The sequence below is a fragment of the Podospora pseudocomata genome (assembly GCF_035222375.1).
Source record: "Podospora pseudocomata strain CBS 415.72m chromosome 1 map unlocalized CBS415.72m_1, whole genome shotgun sequence".
Taxonomy (NCBI): Eukaryota; Fungi; Ascomycota; class Sordariomycetes; order Sordariales; family Podosporaceae; genus Podospora; species Podospora pseudocomata.
Genome location: NW_026946363.1, coordinates 300,382 through 322,500, shown reverse-complemented (window position 1 = coordinate 322,500; position 22,119 = coordinate 300,382). Strand labels below are relative to the sequence as shown.

Below are 22,119 nucleotides of genomic sequence, written 5' to 3'. Positions count from 1 at the left end.
GAACACAAGGCAGCCACAAGGTTAACAGAACTACCCTTTACAATCAATACCACTCAACCAATACGCCGGTCAAGTCCAACATCACGAGGCTAAGATACCCCTCAGAACCGCTCATAACGCCGCTTTACCCCTTGACTCAAATGGCAACAAAAGAACCAAAACTCCGGCAGCGATAAAAAGAGCGCCGCTGGTGTAGACCGGCGCAGCAGTTCGTAGATCCGCAAACATGGCCACCATAGGCTACAGATTGTCAGTCAATTCCATCCACACAATCAACAACGACGAAAGACTCACCGCCATGATGCCAAAAATGCGATTGCACGTAGCCGTCAAAGCGTTCCCCGTCCCTCTCTGGGGCGTTGGAAACAGTTCTGGCGTGAAACTGTACAAGACAGCGTACATCACATTGCTCGTAAAGTTGAACGCGCAGTTCCAGCCGAGTAGCGATTGGGAGTCAAGTGCCGTTGTCGAGCAATACAAAAACACTCCGGTCAAGACTGTCGACAAAGACAGTGTCCCTTTTCGGCCGAAGCGAGGCAGCTCGACCAGATATCCTCCCAGAAGCGCTCCCGGGATGCCAACAGCGGCAATGATGAGGGAGTTACGATATGTCAGGTAAGTAGACCCGTCTCCAAAGTCAGCTCCTCTCGTGGCCTGAATATACGGCAAGAAGGCATTGTAAAGGGGATATCCCAACCCAATAAACGCCCAAATAGCCATAATCAACCCCGTCGACCACGCCAGCTTCCTCGTCGAAAACAACACCCTCACCCTTTCCATCTTGACATTCTCCAACCTCCTCTTCACGGCAACCTTGACATCCGTCCTCGCCACATACCCCTCCGGCTCAGCCCTCCTCAAGTCCTCCACCGTCAACCCGCTCTCCCTCCCATTCCGTCTCGCCACCTCGTGAACCACCCTCACAGCCTCCTCGTCCCTTCCCTGCCCCATCAAAAACTTGGGACTCTCGAAAATCTTGAACGCCGCAAACCTCAACCCAAACATCAACAACGTCAACCCCCCGAGCGCAATCAAAAACCACCTCCACCCCATATTCTCCCCCCTCTCACAACCCCCGTTTCCTCCCTCCTGACAAGTCATCCCGCCCAAAAGCGGCCACGCAACCAACGTAGCCACCACCTGCGCAACCGCCCAGTCCACACTTAACACAGTCAACAACCACTGATGACTCCCCGGCAGAAACTCCAAAAAGATCGCACTGTCCACCGGTAAGTTTCCCCCCACCCCAAAACTCCACAAGCTCGCAAAGACCCCTATAGCCGCAAAGTTTGGGCTGGAGGCAGCACACATCCCAAACACGGCCGTGATCCCAAGCGTGAGGTTAAATGCCCACTTCCTCCCAAAAACATCACACCCAAACCCCCAGAATATCGCCCCTGCCAAAAGCCCAATGTTTTGCGCGAGGGTGAGGTATGCCGGGCGGGAAGGGAGAAATTCCAATGCGATGGGGGGCAGGATGAGGGACGTGGCGATGGGCCAGAGGTTGTCGCTCGCCCAGCCGAAGCCGACGACGAGGAAGAGGAGGTATTGGTAGGGTCCTATGCCTATTTCTTGGATCTGCTTTCTCAATTAGTAATGATTATGATTGGGAAGAGTGGGGGGGGAAACATTACCGCCCGGTTTAGAATCCTCGCCTTCTCCTCATACACAGGATCGACCTGCCCCCTAGGCAGGATCGCGTCGTCGGGCTCCCCCGAGCCCGAGCCAGAAGAGAGGGAGGAGGTGTTGTCTCTTTCGTTTTCTCCCCCACCGTTTACACCAGCCCCAACCTTCTTGTCGTCACCGTCGCTGTTTCCGCTTGCTGCGGTGATGGCACCGTTGTTGTCCACCATGCTAACTCACTTCACCTCAGAACTCGCAAACAACAACACAAGAACCATGTAAATAGTAACAAACAAATTGAAAAGATGAAAAAAAGGCCAGTTTCATATCCCATTTCCTCCCTCCCCCGCCCTTAAACCAGCTGTCAACTTGTGCAGTCGTCCTACCGTAACCGTAACCTCAATTGTTAAACGACGATCCCACCCCCAATCCGGGTCTTCCCACCCTCAAGATCCGGGGGAAAACGTCTAAACGCACTCCAATCGCGCCATCTCCCCCCAGTGCCCGTTACCGATGCCGAAAAAGCTTGATTCAGAACTCAGTTAATTGGCTTTTCTGTGCCTCTGTGGCACCAAAGCCCAATGACGCCATAGCTTCACCGGTTGGATGTCCTGCAGCTAGAATGGTTCCGGCGATCAGAATCCGGGGAAGGAAATGCACAGTTTCAATATTATCCTGCAACTGGTGAACATTCCAGAAAGTTGCCAAGGAATGAAGACCACAGATTGAGCACGTGCTCCCTTGCTTTGGGGGCTACTTTCCCCAAGGGCCATGGTAAAAAAGTATAGACGTCAAAAACATTTTATGAGCAATACTTTTCGGGACCCCCATTTCAACTTGTCGGACCTCTATCCACAGCACTTTCACTCATAATCTTTAGATTCATATAAAATTATAAAGATATTTAAATATATATATATATATATATAAATGAGACTTAATCGAGGTGCCTCCCCCAACATCTTATATATGCCCTCCCGATCTTATACGTAGTTCTCTCTTATCTTATACATACCTTCTATCTCAAGGTTAGGGTTTGATACGTAAAAATCTTAAGAAATTTAGCTTCTAAAATCTCCACTACTGTTACTATAGATATCTACCCAGTGTGACGAATCCCTATCCGGAACCTCTGAAAGGGATACTGGTTAAAGGCACTTCTGAACACTCCTGGCTCGGTACAGCTAAACAGTGTACAATAAATGGCTTGTCTCAATCACAACAGTCTAGATACCAACGATTGTGACTTGTATTGCATACTGCGGAACTGTCTATTTACACCAGCCAGTTCCTCCGTACATATAGACCTTGGGACCGTGGACCGTTGACTCCCAGACTGTCCTCGGTCCTCTCCATATTGGCCGATAGTGGACCGTGGACCGTGAGCCCCGCCGCGGTCCCCGGTCCCAATCTCATTGGTCCGTTCCATCTTCCTGGACAGTGAGCCCGGCTCTATCGCCCGGTCCAGTTCTGATTGGTTCCTTACGTCTCCACTGTCTTCCAAAACCGTGACATCTTTAAGGATTTATTTATCTTTTAAAACTATCACATTAATGTAGTCTTCTCTTCGTTATTAGGATCTTAATAGTATATAAATAATACACTTTCACACTACTTTCATACTTTCAGACTACTTTTATACAAAATCTTCCACTGAATATCTAAATTAAACGTCGAAAAATATCCCAATATATTTCTTCTCTTTAAAAAGTACAAGGAATGTAGTTAAGGCTTTTCCTCCTATGGGTGGAGGATCCGGCAAGTAGAAATGAGGTGTCCGAAAAGTATTACTCCATTTTATTGATACCTTCCATAGCTAACAATCTTACATGCACAGCTTACTCGCATAGTATCAGCCTCCATCTCAACATTGAGCTCAAATTTACAAAGTCCAAATACCCATCTTCACCATATCTCACCCGCCTCTCCCTTCTCGCTCCTCACAGTCGTTGTTCTCGAGGCCGCATTGGTCGAAGCAGAGACTACTGACCGCACGTCTCGAGATAAAAAACCAGTGTTGCTACCACGGCTGTGGGGGTGCGGTCGCAAGTGCTGGCTGGAAGGCCCAGAAGACCCAGGAACACCAGGCGGGGGGTCGTTCGCCCGCTTCAGCAGGTCTCCAAACACCCCTGAGAGATTGTTGTCTTCATTTTGACCAATCTTGTCCATTTGTTTGAGCATGGCAATAGCAGGACCATACAGGGTGGTAAAACCACCATATCGATACATCTCCTCTGGACTCCACGCGGCCGCATCTCCAAGTTTGAGCCCAGAGTTCATCTGACAAGATTCCTGTAGTTGGGTCGAGAGCACTGCGGCCTCGTACCAGCGCTCAAAGTCACCCTGGCGCTGCTTGATTTGACAGGCTTTTGCAAGGCGTGGGTGGGCATGAATCCTCTTGGTTTTCTCTCCTGGAGCGGCGTTGGGGATATCCTCGATCGTATCCATGTCAAGCTGCTCAACCTCGGTAATCTGAAGCTCGTTTTGTCTATCAATACTCGGGTAGTACCATCGGGTGAGAGCTCTAACAGCTGTGACAGTCGCCGAGTAGTTGGGAACGCAGAAGGTGAGGTTTGGGCCGTTGTTATCCCTGCTAGCCAGTTTAGTCAGCGAGTTATACAAGCGTCAAGGAGAGGCAGCATACCGAATCTGAAGACTGTTAAAAACAACCATGGCGAAGCGGCTGACACGCTTGTCGACCTCATCATGGTCAACATGTGATAACATGACCCGCATATCCCAGTTGTGCCTCAAGCCATGGACATAAACGGGCGCAATTCCATCGCCATCATGTATAGGGTGGAAAGGCTTGACCATCACAGAACAGTGGGTATCGTTCTGGCGTGCCTCAATAGCAAATCGATACGACTCTTCTTCCCCTTTGCGCTTCATCTCGCAATGAATAGCGTATGTGATGTCAACCTTGCGCTGCTCCGGATCCCAAATCTGCTTGCCATCATTCCACATGTTGAGAAGCGCCTCAGCATCGCATCCATGGGTGGTGAGGATTTTGGTGAATCGAAGATCCTTGCGCCTCTTGTCCGTGTCGAGTTTCCGGGAGGCTTGTTCCAACATATACACAACAACTTGGTTATTCCATCCGTCGGCAGCAGACTGTCCAGAATTGAACGACAGAGCGCTCTCATCACAGTCTCCCAGAAGGATACGACCAAACTCTACCCGCACTTCAACCCAGCCTCGTCGGTAAGGTGCCTTGTGAAGGAGCTTTGCGATAGCCATGTTGAGTTTCTCGGCAAAAGGCACAGTGCCGTATGTCCAGCTTGGAGCCGCCATGCCCACCGCGTTTGAGGTCTTTTGCGTTGCCTTCGACGCAGGTTTCGAAACGGCAGATGGCGCAGGGGTTGCCTTCTTGGCAGTTTGGCCAGACTGCTGGTTCATGGCTTGGAAGCGTTTGGTGCTGAAGTCATCGTGATATTTAAAAGGTGTCGGGGTAGGTACATCATCATCTACAGGTGCCTGTTAGTTATGTTATCTAGTTATTGGGGGAGGGGGACTTGCCGCTGAATTCCATCAAGGAGCTTGTAGTCGACCCAGAATGCTGAGAATGGCCACTTTCACCACTAGGAGCGACGGTAATAAGCGGTGGAGCTGAGACTTCCACAATATCCTGAAGCGGACGAACAGGTGTATTCAGAGCCGCCTCATCGAGACCACTAGGACTGTCCATATCTATGAGTTCCGTTGCACTGGCGGTAGTGGATATCGCAGGAACTTCGACTAGAGGACCCAAAATATCTTGCTCAAGGTCGAATGGGTGCACACAGGGCTCAGCTGAGAGATCATTGTTGCGAAGCTCAGAGCTGGGCGCTATCGAGAGACCTTCCATCCAGCTAACCACCCGGCTCTCAGTAGTTGTGGCTCTCGCTTGTACTTGTGACACCGGCGCTGTAATAGGGCGCTCATCTGAGTCCTTCTCAAGCATGGTCGGACGGCTGTTCAAAACGTATCTCTGCTGTGTCTTTGGCTCCGGAATGTGAGGGCCAAGAAGGGAGACATGCCACTTTTTCTTGTGACTGTAGGGGCATAGCCGCAGAGAAACTCCTTGTTCATACATGCGCGAATAAGCCCCGTCCAGCCTTCTGACAGTCGCTGGATCGAGCAATGTCGACGAGGTAAGTCTTGGGTGAATATTGGTCATGTATCGGAGATCAACCATGAAACCTGGACGGAGTTTCTCATCGACGTAGTTGTCAGTAAAAAGGACATGGTCATTTCGAAGAGAGAGGAGGGCCATGTTCTATCGATAATTATAAGCAGACGATCTCCTGGCTAAAGGAGGGGGAGGGCAATGGTGCTGACTTTACTGGCCAGCAGGACGTCCAGCTTTCCCTTGGCCTTGTGGATGCAATCCTTGGTGTGCGATCCGATGAAGACCAGTGACTTGCCCAGGTCTGTCACGATGCGCACGTTGGTTTCTTGTTCCATCTGTGACAGTTTATCGTCGGACACGACATGATCGAGGGTAAGTCCGTCGTCTCGCTTCTCGAGGGAGTCCCAGCAGGTCTTGAACTGGAAACTGGCAAGCGCAGTTGGGAAGGCATACGCCTTGAATTCAGCCTCATGGGACCGGAGAAGGTTCAGATACTCTTGTTCACCAGCAATCCATTCATTGTCGATGTCGGTCTACGATCATTAGCAACTTTTCGACACGGTTCCGGTAGGACTGCGACAAGAAAAATCATACGTCAAAGTAGCAGCTTGGACCTAGAACCTTCTCGTAGTCGGAGCCAAGAGCATCCTCTTCGATCTCTGCAGCCACAGCCGCAAATCGCCGGCGGAGAGTCTCGGCATCGTCTTGATGGCAGGTGATCTTGAACCATCGCTGCTCGAGGTCGTACAGGACCTCTACTCTCCCATTGTGCTGCATATGCAATTAGTGCTAGGTTACAGAAAGAATGATGAAGGACAAACTCACCACTGGCTGTGCAGCAAGTTTCTCGATGACCTTTTTGATCGCTTTGGGCTTATAGGACCAGCACGAGGTCTGGTAGAACTCGACGTATTCCTCCATTGTCCAGGCTTCGGCTGGGGAACTGGGGAGGTGCCAAGTTAGTTGGTTGACGCGTACAAGAAAAGGTCAGGTCAGGTCGATTTTGCTCTCAAGGCCCCAGATTAAAAGTGGAAAGAGCGAAAATAACAGTTCGAGGTAGGCAAAGGGAGTTGCGACGCGCGGAAAGAGCAATGCACACACCTTGACGAGGGGCTGCTGAGCCACAAAAACAAAAGGAGGGCGAGAGAGTAAGCAGTATTCACTCACTACCCCTCGGCGCCAACCAGTGACCAAAACAGCTTGGAAGCCATCAGGCTCCCATGACTGCCGTAGCGCAGGGGAACCAGATTTGTCACAGGCAGGCACGTATATCAGGCAGCCAAACGCGGCAGGAACGGCTCGGATACCCGCAGTTGACGTGCGCAAACGCTTCTCCTGGCTCCAGCATCTCAAGTATATGTTCCAGAATCACTTCCAGATAGCCTTCTACTCCATTCTTAACGAACGTTGGTCGCTGGCCACCTCTTCCCAAATTTGTTGCCTTGACAACCCCCCCTTTCGACTTGCCCCACCAAAGTCAACATCAAGAAATCCAGTACCACACTGTCACCAACCCCATTAGGTACACCAGTCACCTTTGGCCCAATCACTGCATCACTCACATATCACCCAAAATCAACAAACAGGATTCTTGTCAACAAACTTTATATTCACCCGCAAACCCTATCTCACCCCCCCTCCTCAACACAAAACCAACAACTATGGCCCCCATATGCCACGTATGTAAAGTGTCAATGTGTGTTTTGCCCGCTTCAGAAAGTTTAAATTAAGAATTTCCCAAAAGGGTGTTTCCCTTTCCTGATACCCCTTTCCCTCCCGAAACTCCTGTCCAGGGTTGAAAAGCGCACACGCACAAATAAGATATAATAATAAAAGAAGTTTCGAAACCATTACCCCCCCCGAACCTTTCCCACCCACCAAACTCCAATTGTACAACAACACACTAAAGTAACAAGAAAAAAGCTTCAAACCTGTGGTCGAGGTTATGATGGTACAAATGATACTGGTCCCGTTTCTCTGCTCGTGTTTCTCTCGCTCTCTCTCTCTAGGGTATCCAGACACTCGAAACGTGAAGATGTTGTAAGAAAAGACAACGAAAAATAAAAACAAATGAAACGCCTTTCTGCCGGAATAACTTTGCTGGAGGATGAATGAGCTTGGTCGCTTGATGAGCTGAAGGAAGATGCGGTCTGGCTTGCCCGTCGATAACTGCTGGCTGTCTTTTGGGTTGAACAATGTATTTGCTGCGAGGTGATGTACTTCGAGATTGTCATAAGAAGGGTAGTGTTGAAAAAGAAAAAGGCCCCGGAGCAGCGGAAATAGAGTTGAGAGTGACGACCTGGGAGGGTTGCTGGGCTGTCGATACCCCTTATTTCGCCCCCTTGACATTCTCCTTCACATTCAACGCCCACCTCAACTTATCCCTCGCCTCCTTCGCCTCCTCAATCGTCCTCTGCAGCTCCTCCGCCTGCCTCAAATTATCCTCCGTCATCCCCCTCAAGCTCTCGTCCTTCTCCTTCTTGTACCGCTCAAACATCTCCCACAGCGCCCTGTTCTGCTTCTCCAAATCATCAATCTCCACATACATCTGATCAATCATCTGCTCGTGCCTCCTAATCTTCTCGTCATCCTCCCTCCTCTTCTCGCTCAGCTCCTCAAACTCCTTCCTCATCTTGTCCGTCCTCTTCCTGTACCTCTCCCCCTCCCCGCCCCAGTGGCTCGCAAGCGCGTTATACCGCCCGTCCGTCAGCAAAACCTGATTGTTCGCCTCCTCCACCTGCCGTTTGCACTCGGCCTTGACCTTCTCCAGCTCCTCCTTCCAGATCCTCTCCCTGTCCGTCGCCGACACAGCCCTCGTCCGCTCCAGCTCCACCGTCTGCTGCAGCGCCTCCACCTGCCGCTCCTTACGCGCTAGCAAAGTCTTGGTGACATTGACATCCAGCATCTGGCTCTCGTGCTCCCGCGTCGTCCTGTCCAGCTGGTCCTTCAGCAGCTGCGCCTGCTGCCTCGCCTCCTCCGCCCTCAGCCTCTCAATCTTGATGTCCCTCTTCAACGACTCGTTGTCCGACACCAACCGGTTGATCACCCTCCCCGTCTTCCCCAACCCAGCCTTGCCCACCGAGTTGTCCCACCCCCCCGAGAGATGCGCCTCCCCAGCAGCAAGCGACATCTCATTAGGAGTCGGGCTTCCTCCACCGTTGGGGCCGGGGTTGTCAGCCGCCGAGGGGTAACCGGTAGCGCTAATACTGCTCCCCCGCTGCGGAATGTCACCCATGCTAGGAAATGACCGCAGCGTTCTCGTCCCTGGCGTGCTGTTCTGATCACTGTTACTGTAACTATTCTCGCCAATCGAAGCCCCCGACGGGCCAGGTCGCAGCCTTCCCACCGATGGAATCTTGTGGAGCCCACCGCCGTTGGGCGTCAGGTTCGCCGCCGACTCGGAAGAAGACATGCTCGCTGTGCTGTTGATCGAGCTCGAAAGTGCAGAGTTCCTCGACGTTGCCGCGTTTGTGCCGTCGCTGCTCGAGTCTTCGGCGGAGGAACGATCAAAACTTGGTACCGCGCGAATGGTGGAATTCATGCGGCTTGGGGAGAGGGAGGAAGAGGATGTTGTTGCGGCCGCCGAGGATGACGGCGCTGGTGGCGCTGCCTTACCGTTTACTCCGTTTGTATTTGGTGCTGTTGATCCTGCGGCCGTTCGTGACATGGCAGAGTTGATTGTGGCTTCCGACGCCGGGGTCAAAATCGCTCGAAACGAGGAGCGCGGGTCTTCCTGCTGTTGCCTCGCGGCCTTGTTATTATTGCTTGAAGGGGATTGAGGTGGTGGCAGCGGGGATCTGGTGAGGCTTGTTGGGCTTGGTGAAGTAGGTGGAGAGGTGATGGCGGCTTGTGCTTGTTGATTCGGGGCTGGTACTGTGGTTGCTGTTCGTGGGGAAGATAGCGGTGCGTCGACGGAATTTCGCGTAGATGATGAAGGGGAGGCTTCTGTTTGGAAATAAACCAAATGCACACTCCAAATTAGCTTCCACAGTCCGTTATGTTTTCTTCCAACTTTTTAAACCCAACTAGCATAAGCTAGTTCTGTTCTTCCTGAACAACCACGTTCACACAGACAACGAACCTGCAGCTATCCGAAAAGCCCACAAGTGCCTCCATCCTTGTCTGCAGGCCGACACCTTGCGCACAACCTCCGGGACATGTGTCTCGGGCACAAAAGGAACCACCTTTTTTCCATGGACAAGCATTCCAGAGAGGGGAGGATGAAAAAGGGGGCGGAAGAGACATACTGCGTTCATCACCGTCACCACGATCCTGATGTATGTTAAAAAACCCCAATGCCTTTGCAGTTGTGGAATTCGGCCTCGCTTTCACAAGCTTGTTGCGCATTTTCTTGTTCAGGGGAAAAGAAAACGGACGTTAATTGTAAGTTATCTCTAGTTGGTAGTAGCAGTATGCCGGGCGTTTGTTTCCACTCTCATAGCGGGTCGGGGAGTGGGAGGCCCGCCGCTGCTTTGGAAAGCCGACGCCTGTGGGTGTTTCGAATTGCCTAGGTGGTGTTCAGCAGGCTGGGTGCTTGTTTGCTGGTTTTCAATTGCAAATAAGACCGGGTCTCTATTACCGCGCGCGTGTATGTGAGTAGGTAAGGTTGTTGTCTGTCAAAAAGACTGTCGCAGTTAACTTCAAAGCAAATAGAAAAGTGCTACGTTTGAGTTGCTCAAGAGAAGAAGATGATGAAGCGGGCAGCAACGAAGGGAAGGAGAGATGTCGTCGCATGAGCAGAGGTACCAATTGGATGTTTTCTTTCCTCTTGGCAATTAGCGTCTAGTGTGCAATTGGCAAGGCTGTAATATGGTTATCAACATGGTGGTTCAGTTAACCACTAATTCTCCAGGGCACCTCAGAGGAAAATAAGAATCAGACAAAACACAACCAACGGCAACATCAGAAACAAAACGCCATAGAATCCCTCAACCAATCCAAAATCCTCTTTGCACCACCATGTTTATACCCCTCTTTCACCTTGCTGACGGTCTTAAAAACGGCCAACTCTATCAACTGACCACTAACAACTCCCCCCCTCCTCCACCCACCACCACAGCAACCAGATTGTTGGCGTTGCACTGCAAGAAATCCGGCCTCCAAAAGCCTACCCCTGGCTCTCGGGCCGCCGCCTCGGGATGTGAGACCAGGGGTTTGCATCTTGCATCAACAAAGTGCCATCTGCGTTCACTTTTGTCCTATGATCTTCCCTTTGTGCCTCTCTTTATTCCTGCACACCCGCAGTCTGCACTTCACAAAGGGCCACTCTCCCCTAGCCCCTGAGTGTGTACACCTATTGACCTTGCATTTCACATGAAAATGACCTTCAAAAGAAAGCCGCGGAGATCCTTTCGCTGACGGAAAAGTCTCTCTCAAACTCACCAGCCTGATCAAATCCCACCCAATGACAAACCCTCAGCTTCATTACCCCCCAAATTGAACATTCATGCGGCAAGCACTCAAGAGTATCCAAAAAAAATATATATATAAAAAAATATGATGTAATGATCCCATCAAACGTGCACCACCGCGTCGACGCGTCTCATTAATTCAATCCTATATGATAAGTAAACCACCACCACCACCCACCAAACTACCATGCACCATGCAAGCAATATATTCATACAAAACACATACATTAAAAAAAAAAGCCTGTCTAACCGCTCCCAGCCAGCCAGCCATACCCTGAAACTAGAAAACTACTGCACAGCACTCTACATACAATACACCCTTCCCCTCATATTCCTAGGTAACCATGGTCCCCAATTTTCGCTCCTCCCCGAACTGATCCATTTTATATCTTCAATTGACAAGTACCCGGGTACAATACCTGCCAACAACCCAACCATTCACTTTGAATATAACTGTCAGCCTCCCCTCCAAAAGAAAAGCCCCGTGAAGGTTTAGAAATGTTGTTGTTGTTGTTGTTGTTGTTGTTGTTGTTGTTGTTGTTGTTGTTGTTGTTGTTGTTGTTGTTGTTGTTGTTGTTGTCGTTGTCCTTGCCACCTTGTCCAGTGAATTGATTGTCGTAATATACAGAACCTCTCCCTTTACCCCAAACCTCGCCATCTGCATCAACCCTAAGCAGCAATACCAGCAGCCCCATTCCCACCCCCCCCAGCCACAGCCTTCGCAGCCTGCAAGTGCATCTGCTGCTCAACCCACCCCGGCCGCCACTTGCTCAAGTATTTCGCAGCCAGCGGTCTCGCCTCCTCATCTGCATCATCATTAGCATCATCCCTTCAATACCATTTCTCATCCAGGGTGTACTCACACTCAACCCAAATCCCCCCAACCGTATCCAACGCCAACTCCCTCGCAGGTGGCCTCATCATAACAAGATACAACAAGCTCGTCATCGCCAAGCCCAAAGTATTCGGATCCCCACACAGCGTCTTCAGCCTCCCAAGCAACTCCCCGCTCAGCTCCGGAATTTCGGCCAAAAACCTCGTCAAGACTTTATCCTGCGCCGTGATAAAAGTCATGAACCCGTCCAGCAACCTCAGCGCCCACGTCTCGTAGTGCAGCGGCGCGTTCCTCAGCCCCGTCCGCTTGGTGAGCTGGTCATTGTACCACTCCTCGCTGAGCCACGCGACCGCGACTTCTATTCTCGGCCGCCAGTCTTCGAGTATGTAGGTGAATAACATCTCGCGGATGGATTGGTTAAAGGTGGAGGCCAACGGGTAGGAGACGGCGCCTTCTTCGGATTTGACTGCCGAGGTTTGTTCTTCTTGTTCTTCTTCTTCGAGGCCGAATGTGCTGCGGGTGGCGAGTCGAGTGGCAACGGTGAGCCAGGAATCGCGATCATACGACGAGGCGGCAAGGCGGTTGATGCCCGCTTTTGGCTTCTTGCTTGGGCCTTCTGATGATAAAGAGGATAGAGGGCCAAAGAGGCGGGAGGCCGCGGCGGAGCTGAGTTTGGAGGCCACGTCGGCGTCGATCAGGGGTGGTGGTGCGAGGGTGAATGGGCCGAGGCCGAGGGCAGCGTTGGGATCGGCATATTCGTCGAGCGCCGTCTCGGGGGGTGCATTGTCGAGCTTGTTGAGAATCTGCTCCGTATCTTCCGCCGCGTCAAGGTTGGGCTCGTAATCATCGTCATCCTCTTCCACTCCCAAAGGTGCCGTAGCAGGGTTGATAGCACCAGGTAAACCCGCAGCTCCATGGGCGGCATACTGGGCTGCCGCCGTCACCGCAGCAGCCTGAAGAGTGTGAAGACGACTTCTTATACCGTTTACCGCAAAGTCCAAGACACTTTGGTCCAGAGTATTGAGCGTCCTAGCCACAATCTTGGCCACTAGGTTGGCGGGAATGCTGGTAGCATCAAAGGCCTGGAGACCAGGGTTATTGGTCAACGTGAAAACGGCAGCAAGAGTCTGAGGTCCTGGTGCTAATGGCGGGATCACGGCTGGCTGTGCTGGCGCGGCAGGTTCAGGAGCGGCAGCAGAAGCATCCTGCATCTTCTGTCTCTTGAGATCGCCATATTGGGCAGCCGCTTGGTCAGCAAGCTGTCTCTTCCGACCCGCTTCATCGAATATCTCGGCGCGAGAGCGCATCAACCGCTCAACATACTGCTGGACACGGCCGCTGTGTTGATTGTTGGGATCCCTAGACGCAATTGGTTAGCAAGGTCTCGGCGTGGGCCCCTGATTACCCCTGAATTACCGACACATGCCTCTTCAAAATATTAATCATGAGCATCCGGGTCGTTTTCTCCATTGACTTCATGAGCACCTTGTTTTTCGGCGTCATGGGCGAGTTGGCCAACTTGAGAGGGTTAAAGTTGAGCACACAATTAATGATGCGGTTCGAAGTGCTTGGCCTGGTTCGGATCAGGATCGAAAGGCAGTTCAAGGTCGCATCGACAAGGAGAGCATCGTTGCTGTTATCCTGTAGCACCCCCAACATCCGGTCGAGAAGGCCAGTAGCCTCTGCCTCCATCAGTCGTGGGTCTAGCAAAGGGTGATTCGCCGGCACCATGCTCAGCGAAATGTCGAGTCCACCATACTTGACCTCCTGGCCGTTGGACGTTGTTTGGGCGAGCACAACACGCTGCGCAAACTTGATGCAGCTTAGTCTGACGGGGGCCGGGGCTCCATCCCAGATCCTGAGGATCCTCGATTTTATCGCTGAGATTTGTTCCCAAGCCTCTGTGTGATAGCTGTTGTGAATACTGTACAAGTACCAGAGTTAGTAAGCATGCTCGACATGAAGCAAGTTCAGCCATCACTGAATGGACATGACATGGGCAAGGCATATTCGAACAGTGAACGGACCCCCTCGGAAAGAGAGAGAGGAACCGAGTGGGCAAAGCATTACGATGGGGCGAGGATGGAAAAAAGAGGCATATCAAAGCACATCCCTCATCCCTCCCCATCACAATACAAAAGCCTGGGGTTCGGCTCCTCAGATCCGACGACAGCAGCAAGGGCATAAATCACGGCAAGTCACAGCACCAAAGCAATGATCGAGTACTACTTACATCCACCTCAAAACAACTGGGTACGCGCTCGCCGCGGCAGCAATGCTAGCCTTCAGCACAATCGCATCATCCTGCTCACTCTCCAATAACGACTTGAGCGTGTCAAGTACCGAGAGCGTTAAGCTCTCCTTGTCGCGCATCGAAAGCACTGGAGTGGCCAGCGACTCGGCCAGAAACTCAGCTCCCCATCTCTTGAGTTCGATCGATGATGTCGGTCCGATGACAGGTAAAACACCCTTGACGATGCGGTCGTAGTAAGCCGAGTTTTCCAAGGCCAATTTCCGAGCAGCGTTGAGTTGCTTGAGCTGCTCCTCAATGGGGACAGCTGGTGTAGAAGCCATAGTCGGTATGATGTGATCTTGCGCCTCGGTCGATTGTTGTTTGTTTTTGGTGTGTTGCCGTATCAGAAAACCGCCCTCTCCCACACAGAGCGACCGACCGACCTTCTTTTTGGTGGGGCAATGTGGGATGAAGTTGATGATACGGCAGGATAGCGAAAGGGACGGACGGATGGTATGATAGTATGTAGATGTGGGTAGGAGGCAAAAGGCGCGGAGAGAAAGAGGTCGTTGGGCAACAAAGGTTGGTCAAGATTCTACAGAGAAAACGTGCCGAAAAGTGTGCCTTGTGCCTGGGTGCGCAGGAAGATAGTTGATTTGGACAACAGCTTGCTCTCAAGAAATCTCAGGGCCGTGCAAACTCCAAGCTCTTGAAGGAAACCTCACTGTGGCCCTCCTTGTGGTGAATGTTGAGGAAGTTGCGACGGAAAACAAACGCTCCCCAGATCTACAAGAACTCCCCCAACTGCCCCAGCTGTCTGTCGATTGATGGAAACCTGTCGCGTGACTGATATCACACCCAAAATCAAATAACTTCTCTGGCTCTTCACCCAAGAACTGAAGCTCTCAATGGTTGCCTGCGCCTTGAGGTGTCGATATTTGTCCCAGAGCTGGCCAGAGATCAGTTCCTGGGGAAGGCGCAAAAAGGGTTCGTGTCGCGAAGTAAAATAAAAAATAAAAAAAAGCTGTAGCGGGTGCTGCGCCAAGTCGGAGAGAAAGTTAGGGACCAAGTGCCACAAAAGCCATCAATTTCATCGTCATCAATGGCTACAAGCGTTCCGAAGGAGTCTCTTTTCGCGGCCGGTCTGGTAGTTTCCTTTCTGCCGTGATATCCCAATGGTGTTGATTTTGGTGGTCGTTAGGTAAGATGTGGAAGCCTTGCTCGTTCGCAAAAGACAAGAGACGCGCCCCAGGAACCGAGAGAGCTCAGTGACGTGAAAGGAACCAGCACCCTTGTCTCACACCTGCATCTCCAGCGCTGATTGGTGGGTATCCGATAAGCGCTTATCAGCCCACACTTGCCCTCGGCAACATCCGCCAGTCTTTGACCTGACGTATCATACCATTTCCTTACGTGGGTGGGCTGTAACTTATTCTTCGGCATTGCTCGGCGCAAGGCAAGCTCTCGATCGCATCACATCGCAACAGCCAGACAAGATACCTAGTCAACATGTCAGGGTACAGATTGCTCACAATTCCTCCTTGTACTTGGTTCTCTAGGTAAGGTGGCTAACATGTTTCTTGCAACACTCCAGACTTAGGCATAACTCATACTACGACAAGAAGCTGGCCCAATCGCCAGCTCTTGTCCGCGCCCGCCGGCCCTACCTCTTCAAGAACGCCCTTACCGGTCTCGCCCTGGTGGGAATCACTGCTAGTATATGTACGAACCAATGTTACCCTTCCATGAGTTATTCCTCGGTCCAGCGGAAGGTGCTAACAAGGACACCTCAATCCTCACAGACACATATACCCTCATGGCGGTCGGCCAAGACGATTTCGAAGACGTCAAGGTACCTGATGTGCCTGTGCAACCTGCGAAGAAATGAACAGACGAGAACAGCAAAGCATGGGTTAAGAGACGCAGCTAGGTACGCTGCTACTTGGGGATGGTGCATAGTGTATGAGTATATCATAGGGAGGCTCCTGTGGGAAAGAAAGTTGGGCAATATCAAGATGGCGTTTTGGGCAAATCAATACCACAACATGTTTATTTTTTGGAAAGGAGAAGACATCATACTTGCATTACACCACGACCGCTTTCCTATACGTTCCAATATATACACCCCCTCGCACACCATGTGCCGAAACTCATTGGTATAATCTTCCCAAGACGCCTGGCATTTGCCAAAAATAGTGCATACAGAGTAAAGTAGGCCAGCATAGCAGGCTGGTCGTAACCCAACTCTGCCCGCTGGATGCGAGCTAGCACCAAGAAAAGTGTGACAACAGAGCTTTTCAAATCATACAACATCCCTCCTCTAGTAACATGACACGCGAGCAGCTACCCCTGATTTCTCCTCGCTATATCATGCAGGTGGCGTATGTTACCACCCTCAATGGTCAACCACCCTCTTCCAAAACCCCTCTGCCTTTCAACGCCGCACATCAAAGCATGCCCCATATGTCAAAACTTCATACAACCCTGCATTATATGCCCAAGATAATTCCAAAAACTCCGCCTGGTCTCTACATCCGCTAATCTTTGAGAGGAAAAAAGTAAGACCGGTATAAAGAAAAAACATAGAAAAGATTAGGACGCCTGTATCGCTGGGTCGCGCCGGAATGGCTCAGGGCCGAGTTTTGTCCTTTTGATGGCTTCGACAGTGCTTGGTGAGTGGTTTTTGTGCAGCTGTGCTGGCGAGTCACCGTTCGGTATTTTCGAGGTACTAGAAGAAAAGAGACCACCGGACTGTTGCGAGTGACTTTTGGGTGTTGATCCTTGCACTGGCCCGGGTGCAAAAACGTGCTGTAGGTTTTGTTCTCGTCGGTGCGGTTGCTGTTGTCGATGTGCTGGGTGCCGAGGGTTGAGCCAAGGTGTTTGCTCAATAAACTGCTCTCCTGCTAGGCCAAGCGAAGGCCCAAATCCTGCCGTCAGGTCCTGAGGGAATGTCGGAGGAGGGTTGGCGATCGGTCTAGGTACCGGCTCACGAGCGCTCTAGAAAAGATGCGTCAGTTTGAGCCGCCCTCTAATAATCCTAGACCCTACTCATACTCACTGCAATAGCTTCCAGATCGTCCTCCAGCTGTTCTTCTGTAACCCCTGATATCGTGGGCGCAGCCGGAAAGCCGACATGTTTCGCAAACCCAGAAAGTATCGACACCTCTCTTGTGTAAGACACGGCTTGTCTGACGGCCTGGGCCTTTGTTGCTGGGAACCCCAGGCCGTATTCCGGAATGACACTTGTCAACCGTCTTCTTTCTTGTTGAATGTCGTACCAGTCTTGGCCAAGACCCTCAATTGTCTTTTCTCTTTCGGCCCGCACAGACTGATAGAACTGCGACATGATTTGTGCCCGCTCCGCGACCGCTCGATGGTTGAGTACAGACATTTTGAACTGCAATTCGAGGTTGCTCTTCCGTATTGTTTCGGCTCGGCGCTCTTCGAGACATTGTAGCATTGCGAGGAGTTCGTGATGTGTAGGAGTGTCACTCAGCAGCATCTCTTCCTCGCGGTTAAGCTGGTCTAAGCGTTCCTGGTATAGACTGTTACAAGTTAGAAACAGCACCATCCAATTGAGACCTTGAAAACCGTACCGCTCCCGAAAGTTGGAGAATTGCTTCTCAATGGCGGCAAGCTCTTCCCAGGCTGCCTTTTTGCGCTCCACTGCGACCAAACATTAGTTTCGTCAACCTATCATAACCAGTGTGCAGAGTGCTTACACTCTTCTTCGTTTCTGTGTGCTGCCTCGGCCTCTTCGTCGATTTCGTCGGCCGTGCGATCCTCTGGCTGAGGCGTCGGCACACCACTGGGGACGTCGGCATCTTCGGGTGGTTCATCTGGAGCTTCCAAAGGTGTGCCAGCTTCAGGACTTTTGCTCTTTCGTCGTTTTACGGGACTGCGTTTCCCTTTTTTGCCTCTAGTTGACGTCGCAACGGCCTCTTCAACAGACTCCACGGGTGTGTTTTTGACCCCCTCGGGGACGACCGGTTCCTCAATGTTATCCTCCTCGGCGGTATGTTCCCCGCTTTGCGGAGCCGTGGATAGCACATCATCGTCAACCATCGGGACGTCACCGGCGGAGAACTCGCGGTCGGCGGGGTCAATCGAGGCAGCTCGCTTCTTGGGAGGCTGCTCGGCTTCTGGTAGCTCGACAACCGAGGATCGCTTTCGTTTCTTAGACTCGCTCGAATCATCGCTGTTGGCTTGTGATACCGGTTGTTTGGTAAATGTGATTATTTGGTTCTTTTTGGCTTGTGTAGGCGACCGTGGTGGCAGCTGTCGTGATGGTCTCTTTGTGGGCTCGTCCTCGCGATCACTCGATGCCATTGACACGTCGCCGTCGTCTGCTGCCTCCTCATCCTCGGAACTATTGTTCGCGGTGGGAGTATCTTCAGCGTCTATGTCGGCTTGGAGCTGCTGTTGGAGCTTGCTGGGGCTTCGCTCAAAGACCCGCTCGCGCCGATCGGTGAATCGTCGGGTTCCCGCACCATCGGCGGCGTTCACAATGTCGCGTGTCGCGCCGTTCTTGGGAGGTGTATCGAATAATCTTTCGGTTTCTGCTTCGGAGTCATTGACGTCCACCTCGGACAGTTTGCTGTCCTCGTCTGGCTCTGAAGCGAGATCGGATTCCGGTACGCCATGAGCTCCGTTTCTTTTGGGTGTGCTCTGTGCATTGCTTTCGTCATCTTTCATTTCAAGATCCGGCTCGTCATGATCGCCGTACTTGTCCTCGACCTCGCTCAAAGGACTCGAGAGGTTGCTGGGGCTGTTGTCCAGCAGGTGTGGAGGAGGGCTCGACACTGCCAAAGGCAAAACGGTGTCACCGGTGGCCATTGCAAACCATGCGATTCTGATAAAAGGCAACCGAGGGGTGTTGCGATGTTGGTGGTCGGCGTTGTAGGTGGCCGGAAGGAGACGACCGCGCAAAATTGACTGGCGGCTTCACGAGCGGGCAGCTCGACGCCAGAACGGGGTTGCGCGATGAGTAGAGGCGGTAAGGAACGAGATGTGGATATAAAAAGAGTGCCGCTGAATACAGGGCAAGCGAGCACGCAGGTATCTGTGTTCAGATTGCAAAATATAGGCGGTGGTGTGCTGTGTGGGCAGATGTGTGGTGCTTGGTGGTGGCTATTGACCAGAAGCTGGGAATGCGGCACCCAGAAGCACTGGGAGGGAACACAAATGGGCGGATGGGGCCCGCTGCTTCCTTTGCCTGCCCGCCTACCCGATTTCCAGCGGATGACGAGGCGGCGTAGAGCGGCAGTATCGATAAGCACCGATAAGCGAATTTTCCTGGATGCGGTCCCCACTTTTGCTCTGCGCCGGGGGTCCAAGCAAGAAGCCGTTTGTCGATTTCTCCCAAAAATTTGGAGGAAAGCTGCTTGAACACCGAAACAAGACTTGTTCGCTCGCTACTTCGAGAAAGAAGCTCATCGTAGCTTTCTAATACCCTTTGCGCTTTATTTTCTCGACAACATCGATATCTTTGTCGCTTGCGCATTGTGGGCTCGAAGCTCAACCACATCAACACCATGGCGAAAAGGTGGGCAACAGGCCATTGAACCTGCAATTGAAGAGTCAAGTTTGCTAACCTGGTTGTCTACAGCAAATCTCTCTCAGCGCCTTCCAAGGCTGTCGACCCAGCCCTTGACTCTTTGTTTTCCACCAGTGTTAGTGTCAATTACATACCTTCGCTTCGTTGAAGCAGTTGCTGACCATATTCTAGGCTGGCCCAGTTCAAGCGCCCCCGAAGTCTCGGTATTCTGAATTGCCACCCCCAAAATCAGATGACGCCCCTGAAGAGTCGGACGAAGAAGATGAGGACGAGGAGGACGAGGATGAGGATGACGAAGAACTCTCGGAACTAGAGGATGGTGCCGACCTTGAAGATCTTGTTGATATGGAAGCCAGCGAAGAGTCTGGCGAAGAGGATGATAACGACTCCGAAAACGACGAAGATGACGAAGACGAAGATGATGCCAGCGATAGCATGAGCGTGGATGACGAGGCCGAGGCTGCAGAGGTTTTGGAATCAGCAGCAGCAAAAAGTAAGGCCGAGGAGGAGGATGGACGTAAGAGAAAGCGGAAACAACGGAATGATGACGAAGATCTTGAGGCCAAATACCTTGAGCGTCTTCAGGAGGATGACGAGGAGGAGCGATCTGGGAAACGGCGCAAGGATGCGAACGGGAAGGCTGCGGCCGTTGAGAAGACTGAGAAGACTGGCGACAAGGACTCAGACTTGGACTCAGACGCCGAGGTTCCCAAGCATGAATCTCTGACAGCCAACGATGCAGCTTCAGAGCTTGAGAAGGCAAACCGCACCGTATTCCTCAGCAACGTCTCCTTGGAGGCGACCACTTCGCGCACAGCCAAGAAGACTCTTTTAAAGCACCTTGCCTCGATTTTGGATCCGAAAGCCGACCCTCCCCAGAAGGTGGAATCTATCCGCTTCCGCTCAACAGCTTTTGCCACTGCTGCTATCCCTAAGCGTGCGGCGTTCATCAAGAAGGAGGTTATGGAGGCGACAACAAAGTGCACCAATGCCTATGCTGTCTACAGCACCCCTCAGGCTGTTCGTCTTGCAGTACAGAAGTTGAATGGCACAGTGGTGTTGGACCGCCATCTCAGAGTGGACAGTGTCGCCCATCCAGCCCCCGTCGACCATAAGCGCTGCGTTTTTGTTGGCAACCTCGGTTTCGTTGACGATGAGACTGTACTGAACGTCAAGGTTGATGACGAGGGTAACCAAACGACTACGAAGAAGAAGAGGACCAAGCAGCCTATGGATGTCGAGGAGGGGCTGTGGCGCGTCTTTGGCAAGGAGGCCGGCAAGGTCGAAAGCGTCCGGGTTGTCAGAGACAACGTCACCCGTGTCGGCAAGGGCATTGCTTATGTCCAGTTCTATGACGGAAACGACGTCGAGAAGGCTATTTTGCTGGAAGGAAAGAAGTTTCCCCCTATGCTCCCCCGCGAGCTCCGCGTATCGAGATGCAAGGCTCTTCACAAGACGGCCAGGGCTTTGGAGGCGAAGCACGGCAAGGCTGGTCCCCCATCAAAGGGAGATCGCAAGGGCAGGAAGGGCTCCAGCTATGTCCCCAAGATCACACCCGAAGACAAGACATTGGCTGGCAGAGCGGGTAAGCTTCTTGGTAGAGGCGGTGCTGCCAAGTTGACTGGCGGGGACAAGAGAAAGGACAGGAAAGACAGGCCTCATCGGGAGTCAGCTGGTGCTCCGCAAAGCCAACCTAGTGGCATTAGACCACCAGAAGACTTTGTATTTGAGGGTAAACGCGCAAGTGTCAAGGACGGAAAGCCAAAAGACCTGAAGTTCAAGGGTGCCAGAAATGGTGAGAAGAGAGGGTACAAGAAGAAGACGGGCCCAGGTGGCCCGACTGGCAGAGGTGCTGCGAGAGCGGCCAAGTGGAGGGAAGGTGGCGCAAAGAAATAAAACTGCGGCAAATTTCGTAGTTAACAGGCGAAGGTTTTAATGGGTGGTGGCCCAAGATAGAGACGAAGGGTGGTCGGCGGAGGTGGTATGTCAGGGTTGAGGTTCTGAGGTGGTTGATGCCTTGCAGTAGCAGCTCGGAAGCGGACATGGTCCCACAGGTCCTACATGCATTGGCTGGAATTTTCTTGCTGTAGAAAAAGCTCATTCGAGGTGCAGATGCACTCAATTAAATCAGTCAAAGTGTCAGTTATTGAACGGGACCCTGGTGATAAGTAAAGTGTGTTGACGGCTTTCCGTTGAGCTAAAATACAGTACACGCCATATCATTATCCCTCATATGGTACAAGTTTACTCACAACCCACCTTGCTTATTCACAGTTCCCTCATCTCCATGATCACGATAATGTTGTTCAAACCCTTACACCACTCATTTTCAATTATCTATCTCGGGAA

General features: G+C 51.8%; 8 protein-coding genes across 8 annotated transcripts; 2 read left to right on the top strand and 6 right to left on the bottom strand.

Annotated features, from left to right (window-relative positions):
• Window positions 1-44: 44 nt before the first annotated feature.
• On the bottom strand, window positions 45-2,385 carry QC762_103670 (uncharacterized protein). The gene is made up of 3 exons (XM_062884753.1): window positions 1,635-2,385; window positions 295-1,578; window positions 45-240 (listed from the first exon to the last, which is right to left on the bottom strand). Exons 1-3 carry the CDS (start codon window positions 1,851-1,853, stop codon window positions 112-114), a joined length of 1,632 nt encoding a protein of 543 aa, XP_062747649.1. The 5' UTR covers window positions 1,854-2,385; the 3' UTR covers window positions 45-111.
• A 1,143-nt stretch (window positions 2,386-3,528) lies between these two features.
• On the bottom strand, window positions 3,529-6,655 carry QC762_103660 (uncharacterized protein; the record flags this gene model as incomplete). Its single annotated transcript, XM_062884752.1, has 6 exons — window positions 3,529-4,213; window positions 4,268-5,090; window positions 5,143-5,881; window positions 5,944-6,267; window positions 6,329-6,505; window positions 6,560-6,655. 6 exons carry the CDS (start codon window positions 6,653-6,655, stop codon window positions 3,529-3,531), a joined length of 2,844 nt encoding a protein of 947 aa, XP_062747648.1.
• A 1,408-nt stretch (window positions 6,656-8,063) lies between these two features.
• Window positions 8,064-9,401, bottom strand: SHE3 (mother-specific HO expression; the record flags this gene model as incomplete). The annotated part of the gene is made up of 1 exon (XM_062882745.1): window positions 8,064-9,401. One exon carries the CDS (start codon window positions 9,399-9,401, stop codon window positions 8,064-8,066), a length of 1,338 nt encoding a protein of 445 aa, XP_062747647.1.
• A 91-nt stretch (window positions 9,402-9,492) lies between these two features.
• Window positions 9,493-10,454, bottom strand: QC762_0001000 (uncharacterized protein; the record flags this gene model as incomplete). The annotated part of the gene is made up of 2 exons (XM_062882744.1): window positions 9,982-10,454; window positions 9,493-9,716 (listed from the first exon to the last, which is right to left on the bottom strand). Exons 1-2 carry the CDS (start codon window positions 10,079-10,081, stop codon window positions 9,493-9,495), a joined length of 324 nt encoding a protein of 107 aa, XP_062747646.1. The 5' UTR covers window positions 10,082-10,454.
• A 1,360-nt stretch (window positions 10,455-11,814) lies between these two features.
• Window positions 11,815-14,554, bottom strand: QC762_103640 (uncharacterized protein; the record flags this gene model as incomplete). Its single annotated transcript, XM_062884751.1, has 4 exons — window positions 11,815-11,951; window positions 12,009-13,339; window positions 13,401-13,904; window positions 14,214-14,554. 4 exons carry the CDS (start codon window positions 14,552-14,554, stop codon window positions 11,815-11,817), a joined length of 2,313 nt encoding a protein of 770 aa, XP_062747645.1.
• Window positions 14,555-15,465: 911 nt separating this feature from the next.
• QC762_103630 (uncharacterized protein) lies at window positions 15,466-16,281 on the top strand. Its single transcript, XM_062884750.1, has 3 exons — window positions 15,466-15,730; window positions 15,808-15,935; window positions 16,016-16,281. The coding sequence occupies exons 1-3, from the start codon at window positions 15,723-15,725 to the stop codon at window positions 16,099-16,101; spliced, it is 222 nt and encodes a 73-aa protein (XP_062747644.1). The 5' UTR covers window positions 15,466-15,722; the 3' UTR covers window positions 16,102-16,281.
• On the bottom strand, window positions 16,230-21,922 carry DEP1 (Transcriptional regulatory protein). The gene is made up of 4 exons (XM_062884749.1): window positions 17,936-21,922; window positions 17,810-17,879; window positions 17,272-17,758; window positions 16,230-17,210 (listed from the first exon to the last, which is right to left on the bottom strand). The coding sequence occupies exons 1-4, from the start codon at window positions 19,047-19,049 to the stop codon at window positions 16,806-16,808; spliced, it is 2,076 nt and encodes a 691-aa protein (XP_062747642.1). The 5' UTR covers window positions 19,050-21,922; the 3' UTR covers window positions 16,230-16,805.
• NOP12 (Nucleolar protein 12) lies at window positions 19,234-21,854 on the top strand. Its single transcript, XM_062884748.1, has 3 exons — window positions 19,234-19,758; window positions 19,822-19,885; window positions 19,942-21,854. The coding sequence occupies exons 1-3, from the start codon at window positions 19,748-19,750 to the stop codon at window positions 21,664-21,666; spliced, it is 1,800 nt and encodes a 599-aa protein (XP_062747643.1). The 5' UTR covers window positions 19,234-19,747; the 3' UTR covers window positions 21,667-21,854.
• Window positions 21,923-22,119: the final 197 nt, after the last annotated feature.